Source organism: Aplysia californica, unplaced genomic scaffold (genome assembly GCF_000002075.1).
Source record: "Aplysia californica isolate F4 #8 unplaced genomic scaffold, AplCal3.0 scaffold00173, whole genome shotgun sequence".
Classification (NCBI taxonomy): domain Eukaryota; kingdom Metazoa; phylum Mollusca; class Gastropoda; order Aplysiida; family Aplysiidae; genus Aplysia; species Aplysia californica.
In genome coordinates, this window is record NW_004797443.1 from 1272761 (window position 1) to 1280824 (window position 8064).

Sequence of the window (8064 nt, forward strand, 5' to 3'; positions counted from 1 at the left end):
TAAGGGTCGCTCCTCCCCTTAACACTTTGCTGTCACACAGCCAGCAGTACAAAATATCCCATCTGGTCACCCAGCCAGGAGAATGACTGCAACAAACTTCTTGGGCCTGGTGCAGAACTGCGCTAGGTGACCGGAATATATAATTTTTCTGGGCGTATTATTGCGCGAAGTGACCTCAAAGTGTTAAGAATAACCAAATGTTTCTAACGGCCCAACAATCTGTGTACAGCTACAAGGTGATGCTGAAGACGTGGAAAGTCGACCCCGACGAGCGACCTTCCTTTTCTGAACTAGTGTCTACCATGGGAGATTTCCTGGAAGCCAATGTTAAACAGGTGAGAGGGGTGGGGTTGGGGGTGGGGGGGGAAGAGATGTCAAACTGTTTTCCCCTGTATTTCCCTCTGGTACTACCTGTTTTTAAACAAGGAAAGATATGCAGTTGCGAGTGTCATAAAACTTTTACAAAACTGAAACAAACAAGCAAGGTTAACTTTTACAGTACCGTCGGCGACTCTAGTTGCCAGGCCGTAGTATGCCCTAACTACCGCCAGTGACTTTAGTTGCCGACACAACCAGGCACACTTAACATGATTAAACAACGAATGGACGCACTGCACTGAAGTAAATATTAAAGGAAGTCACTTTGTATTATAGCTGAATGGTTGATGAACCTTACTTGATGAATTTTTAAATTGTGTTTCTTGGGCTGCCAAGGTTTTTTTTAATAAAAAAAAATTCTACCACAACTTCAGCTTTCTAGACTGGTACGGTATTTTAGGGGTTTTTGCAATATGAGCCTGCGGTACTCTAAGTGTTAAACAATTTTTTTCTTCTGTGTTTCCCCCCAGTACTACCTTGACCTCTCCTCACACTACGTGAAGATGCTGGCCGACGGCGAGGGCTACGGTGACGAGCCCAACATCGCCACAGACAGCGACGGCTACCTAAAGATGTCGCAAGGCCTTGACCCCGACTACCTGCCCATGAGCGCCACGCCGCCGGACGAGAAGACTCCGCTCAAGGTGAATAAGACAAAAAACAAACCTGTTTAGTTGTAGCCGGAGTTTTACGGTACTTCTAACACAAATAGGCCATATAAGTGCTGAAGATATCCCAGTGACAAGCGGAAGCTCTGCGATACCCGTCATTTTAGTAACCCACTTTCAGCACTTTTTAAGGACCCCCGGGCAAGTGTTGAGTTCCTGCGTGCTGTTGGCATCGTTGACCTTTTATGAAGCCACAGCACCAGAAGAGAGAGAGAGAGAGAGAGAGAGAGAGAGAGAGAGAGAGAGAGAGAGAGAAGCTCTGCGATACACTAACGAGTGGTTTGTCAGTTTGTTAGTGTTTGATCGCTTAATCTGCTGCTTGCACTGTATGCTTCCCGGGAAGCCGAGAATGTTTCTGAGTGTTATAGGGTCTGCTGGGGTAATAATGTAGCGTAAAGCGCATAGAGCTTGCTGTTGAGCCGGGGGTGTGCGCTGTACAAATGCTATATATTTATTATTTATCATTATTATAGTGCTGTCAAAAATTGTGGCGCATATTGACTTAATTGTCAAATATCTCCACTACTTTCGAACATAAACTCTCCAGCTTTTGCACATTGATTTTTATCAATTTGTCTTAACGGATTAATATTTTCGTAAACACCTGTTAGCTCTATTCTTGAAAATTCCTAAATGTATACTAATAAAAAATCCCAGTGGGTGGTTTCTACTGATTTAAAAAGGTTTACTGCTGGGATAATATCACTTTTAAAAGCAAGTGATCACTTGCGAGATTATGTTTTATGAACGCATGTCTTGAGAACTTTTAATGCAAAAAAGTGTTCGCAATAAATTGATTCACCGGTTAAAAAGATATTTTAGGATAAGTTGCACCACGAATTCTTGACTGCACTATAAGTGTTTCTTTTCCCAATCCCCCACTGCCAGGCCGATGCTCCCCGCTACGCCAACGAGCGTCTGTGGCGGCCCGATGAAGGAACTGACATCGAGATGGAGCCGCTGACCAGGAACGACAGCAAAGTGTCCGTCCCCGAGATGATCGCGCCGGGCTTTACCCCAGGCTCTGAGACCAACAGTCAGGTACTGGACACTTACTTTGTTTACTTTACTTACTTTTCCAAGCCAGCGGTCGTCTGAGTCTTAGCCCTTCGGCCTGAGGTACTGGTCGCATTGTGGTTGTTGTTGTTGTTGTTGTTGTTGTTGTTGTTGTTGTTGTTGTTGTTGTTGTTATCTATCCAGGAGGTACTGGACTCAAGGGCAAACAATATCGTCTGCAAATTGTTCGAATGTACTCAACTAAAAAAAGCAACATTTTTCAGTTGTTTTACTAAATGTTCCAACGTTATGTGTCTTTTCTGGCTTTTATCAACTTTTAGAATTTGAAACTGAGTCGATAGTGCTGTAAAACACCTACTCAAACAAACAAACAAAGAAACAAACAGAATTTGAATGTCTGCAAATTATTTCACAAGTGTATGCAACTAATACCACAGATAAAGAAATTACAGTAAAAGAAGTTTTAAAATATGGGGCTTTGTACAGCTAAACAGCAGGCTCACGATAAATATAGACACAGTCAACGTTGTGCAAGAAGGCCAGCCATTGTCGGACAGAAAAGTTGTTGGTCTTAGACAGGGAGATGTCTTGGACAGGGTCATTATAGTTGTCAGTTTTTTTTTAAATTTAAGGGAGGGAATGAGAAATGGTTGTTTGAACAGGTGATTGTCTTATAAAGGTGATTGTCTTGTACAGGTGATTTTCTTGAACAGATGATTGTCTTGGACAGGGAATTGTCTTGGACAGGTGGCCAGTAGAGCACATTTGACTGTATTTCTTTATTTTAGCCTATGAGCTGAAATATCACGTTTCCCTATATCAGTTTTTGTTTTCTATGATCTAAAATATCTCGGAAGAAGATAGTAGAGAAGCCGTAACACAAGAACATTATACCATATAAAGCATAACAATTATTACCATGTTGACATATTTTATATGCAAAGTAGACATTTTATAACGGGCACCAAATGGGAGACAGGACAAAGAAAGAAAGAAAGAAGAACACTTTTTCTCTCTTTTTCGTGTTGAGATTTCTCTACTATCTTTTTCGCGATTTTTTTCTCAAATTGTTATCGGACTTCTTGTCAGCTTTAATGGTTTATTTACGAACTTAAGTATTGTTGTCAACTCATCCAGGTGCAGACAGTCACTGAGGTTCAATTACCATTTGCCCATGAACTAAATTATTGTCGTTTACTCGTTCACTCATCCACTCATCCATTCATCCACTCATCCAGGTACAGACAGTGGCTGAGGTTCACCAGCATGAGGACAACGACAGCGGACACAGCAGTAGCTACGAGGGAGCGGGCGCGGCTGCCAACGACGACTACCTGGTCCCTATCTCTGTGGAGATGCCCGAGGAACAAGCGCCGCCGGTCCCCAGCGGGGCTCAGCCACACAGCCAACGAGAGCGTGGGGACCGGACCACCGCGCAGCCAGCCTCCGGAGGTGAAGGTCGCACCCGAGCTTTGCCGTCAAACCGGAGCAGAGGAAGTCAGGGTTCGTCGTCCAGTCAGGGAGGTCCGGTTCCCTCCCCCGTTGGAGCAGTCAGTAACTCGGCCTACGCCCCGAACCCGATCCCGGGCTCACAACTCTCTCACGACCTCAACTCGAAAGCGGCGGCGGCTGCTAAACCCCGCCCCCAACAGCTGCAGAGACCGGCCCTGGGTTCCCGCGTGTACAACGCCGGTCCTAACGGCTCTGGTGGTAGCAGCACTGGCAAAACCGCCGGGGGTCGCTCGCCGGCCTCCTCACTACCCATGAATCCCTTCGCTCGCTACCACCGACCCACATCAGCTACGTCACCAGAACCCACCTCCCCACAGACTCCGCCCCTCTCGGACATCGGGAACAGCGAGGCGGCTGGGGCTAGTCAACCCCTGCTGGAAGGATTCAAGTCGCGTGTGGCCAAAAAACGGGCGGACCTGCCTCTACTCTTGTCCAACACATCCAGCGGCTACAACTCTGATATGAGTCCCTCTGAGCCCACGCCCCCTCCCGACTACAGAGCTGTGCTAGAGGATGTGACTGAGACGGATATCTTGGTGTAGTGGCTCCGTTTGTGTCTGTGAGGGGAAAGTCTTTGAGGGGAAAGTCTTTGAGGGAAAATGTTTGAGGGAAACAGTATTTGATATTGCTCACCAACTTTTACTGGACAGTTTATTTGGTGGGGAAAGCTTCAACACTTTCACTACACAAAGGCAAAGGACCTGCTAGGGATTGATTTGCAAACATTCTGGTTTTGAGTTTCATTCATGAGAACGCTGACAGAACAGTGAAGTCAATTTGTGTATCCCCATTAAGGGCGTACTATTTTACTCTAGGACTACCGTGCTTTTCCCTGTTTTTGTGAGATGGAATCTATAAATAGACTTGTTGGATCATGATGCTGATTCAGCCTGTGGCTTTTCATCTTTGAGATAATGTTACACATTCATTCGTACAAAGTTTGCTTGATTTTAAAGTCGGTGTTGAAGTGTATGTCTTATCGCTGAATGTTTATATAAAGCTTTTAACTGTTTTACTTGTGTGTGTGTGTGTGTGTGAGTCCATGAGGAATCCTGTGAAGTGTGTGTGTGCGGGTGTGGCGTGCGTGCGTGTCCAAACTTCTGTTGGTGTGTTCGGTCATGCACGGGTATACAACATAGATATTACAAGATATATACCACTGTTGTGTTGACACATTCAACACACTGGGAACCAAGGTCCAAGGTTACAAGAGAGAAGGGAACGTGTTGTAGCATGTGCTGATGTGTGAGTGAGTGGGAGAGAAATGTGTGAGGCGTGCTGACAAAATGAGTTACTTCTCGCAATCTGAAAATGGAGATATCTGCCGAAAATCAACAGTAGAGTCAGATTGATGGATTTTTCTATAGATACCTGTTTCTTCAAGTCTACCTAATCTTTTATTTTTCCATACTTTCAAATTGTACAAACTCCACCAATGAAGTTGATGTATCAATTTCTGTATGGCTAAAATCCGAAAAGTAACTCATTTTGTCGGCACACCTCACATGTGGATGTTTGGGGGACACCATTGACATAATATTACTCCCACAGATCAGAAGCTGGTAAGAAATACTCAACACTCTGGTGTGCTTTGGCTGGATTGTGAGACGCTGTTGTAAGTCGAGAGAGGAACAAAATGTGAGGCAGCGTGGTGAAATCAGATGCTCGACAAAATAACGAAATCGGAGAAATAAGCATTTTCCTGCCAGCTTGGAAATTTTTATCAAATTTGTATTTCTTGGTTTAGCCTCTTTTATGTCCATATATAGAAACACATTTCCATGTGATTTTTACTGAAAAACATTGATTAAAGGCTCAAAATATTTCATTTTTCATTTTTCAAAGACTTGTTAGCTATTGGAGTCACCAAAGTTTGGTGGCCATTTTCTCGATAATTTCACCACTGAAATCAGGCAACCCTACTTTCTTCAATCCCAGATATCTTAAGTTCTATCAAGATAAATGTATATTTATTTTATTGGAAGCAAAGCAAATAAATCAGTTTTCAGATGATAGGCCTACCAATAAGTTCACTTGCCCAAAGATTGAGGAGCGCCTGATTCCACCGCGTTGTAACACAAATATCTTTCTTTCTGGCTGGGACCTCTCCACTCCACCAACAGCATAAGAGTCTGTGGCAGGGTGTGAGATGATGCTACAACTTTTTCAGGAATTTAGAAAAAAATCAGACCTTTTGAATATGTCTGCACTATGTAAACAATTCAGGCTTTGTACTGCATTTTATCCTGTGTTTTACTTTTCTGTAAAAAGAATTGAAATAACTGTTTTTATATAACAAATATGGTTTTCTTTTCAGAGCCAGCGCCTCCTTTTTTTTTAGTACGTTACATATTTTAAAAGAACATGATGCTAAAATGCTAATCTGGAGCTATGGTGACTAATCTTTTGGATCTTTTCAAGATGGGTCTGGTGACACTGGGCCCCATTTTACGCTTTATTTATTTTATTGTATTCTGAAATACGCCTGCTGCCATTTTGATCTTTCATAGATTAATAAGACTGCTGAGAGCGTTCATCCAGTTTGTTACAAGGGACATATGAAAAGTGTGTATTGTATTCCAAGTTGTATATATTGGTTCAGATGGTGATTGAGATGTATTGAGTCTTATTGATGAATTGTGACCTTTTTATAAACTGTAGAGGTGTATTGGTATTGGGTAGGGGGGGGGGAGGGAAAGGGAATTTGTTCTGGATGTGGAAAGAACAGGGGAATTCTTGCACTTTGATTGTTTGAGCAATGTTCATTGAAAGGTAAAAGGGTAACGTTGACCGCATGTCTTGCCATACTCGGTCAGAGAGAGTTTGTCTGGTCTCCCATGTCAGAGAATGACTTTTAAACTCTATAATTTAGCCTTATACAAATGCCATGAATCTAAAAAGAACTCGTTTTCTTCAAATGTGGTCTCGTCAAAACCAAGGTCCAGAGGCTGAGAATTAAGATTCAGAATCTGAGACCTAAAGGAACGCTTTCAATGCCCAATTAATTTGAGATTCATCAAGTTATGAAAGATCTGAGATATTGGGATACATAGGGAGATAGTAAGTAAGTAAGTAAGTAAGTAAGATAAATGATTTTGTGGAGTGTGGGGCGAAAGTTAAGCAGTCAAAAGATGAGCATTGAGCAACTGAACTGACTGGAAGAGACCAGCATTGAAAGCATGGGCCTTCCGAAGAAAGTGTCTGAAACTTTTCTGAGGTGAGATTGGTACAACTGTCGTTTGGGCCCGGAGTGTGTCAGATGCGCTGTAACTCAGCAAGGTCACATTTACAGGTGAAGATTGTGTGGCATTGCGGTGAAGTCAGGTGTTCGTTAAAATAATGAAATTTAAAACCCCCCTGATATTTTACCTCCTTTTGGGTAATTTTCATTGACTTTTTCTGTTTGTAAGGGGGGGGGGGGGGGAGCAGAGCTTCAACATCTTTTATGGCCATTTGGAAACACACGTCTATATTTGGAAACACACGTCTGTATTTGGAAACACACTTCTGTGCGAATTTTACTGAAAAACATTGATCAAAGGCACACCAAAAAAAAAGTGAATTTGCAGTTTCTGAGCACTCTTCAAGCTTTGGAAATGTTCAAACTTTAGTGGTCATTTTCTCTCTTATTTTTACCTTTGACACCTATTTGCGCAAGAATTATGGGTATTTTTTTTCCCATCAAAATCAAGACAAATGAACAAGCTTTAGGGTGATAGGTCATTTACTCCTTTTGCCCAAAAATTGACGCGCGCCTGATTCCACTGTGTCGCGACGCAATTCACTTGTATTGTGTAAAAAGATTCTATATATATATAAAAATTCTCTCACTAGTAAGAAATGCATGAAATGACCTTATGACGCTCAGCTTTATAATAATGATAATGTCAGTCTTTGCTCAGTACATTTTATGGCTTCGCATGCCTGTTTTTGAGGATAAAATCATCTGTATCTATTTCCACGCGACACATAATTTGCTATGCATGTTCGATCAATGACCACCAAGTCAGTATTATACGGTCCCTCGAGAGCTCCTATGTACAGCCAGCGTATACTTTTTGTTCCCAATGCCGTAGCAAACCAATTTTATTTTTACGTTCATGTTTAACAATTGGTCCCTTTTTAAGGACAAGCGGGCTAACCCAGATTTTGGGTAAATCCAGAAATCTTGACCTACACCAAAAGTGGGCATTGCCCTACCTATAGGAGAAGTTTGGGATCATTGGTGTGTATATTTGTTTGGTTATAGAGAAAACTCTCCTTGTCTTTTGAAGAAACTGAACAAGGGGAAGGGGCGAAAACTTTAGCTTCGATTTTCTCAAAACAGCCTTTTTCGGGATAGCCCCCTTGTGCTTAAAAGTGACCAATTGAATGTTTATGTATAGGAGAATGGTAAACTGAAGTTGAAGGCCAGTCTAAAAATAGAATGTTTTGGTGTGTGTGTGTAAACCTCTTGCTTGATGAGCAGCAGTTAGGAAGGGTTTTCCAA

At 42.4% G+C, this 8064-nt stretch overlaps 1 protein-coding gene across 1 annotated transcript in view; it reads left to right on the plus strand.

Annotated features, from left to right (window-relative positions):
• LOC106011743 (vascular endothelial growth factor receptor 2) overlaps window positions 1–5278 on the plus strand; it is an 11613-nt gene extending 6335 nt beyond the window's left edge. Inside the window, exons 7-9 of the mRNA XM_013082406.2 lie at window positions 849–1022; window positions 1935–2087; window positions 3302–5278. Coding sequence (XP_012937860.1) covers window positions 849–1022; window positions 1935–2087; window positions 3302–4117 — 1143 coding nt within the window. The 3' untranslated portion in view covers window positions 4118–5278. The remainder of the gene's footprint in view (window positions 1–848; window positions 1023–1934; window positions 2088–3301) is intronic.
• The last annotated feature ends 2786 nt before the right edge of the window (window positions 5279–8064 follow it).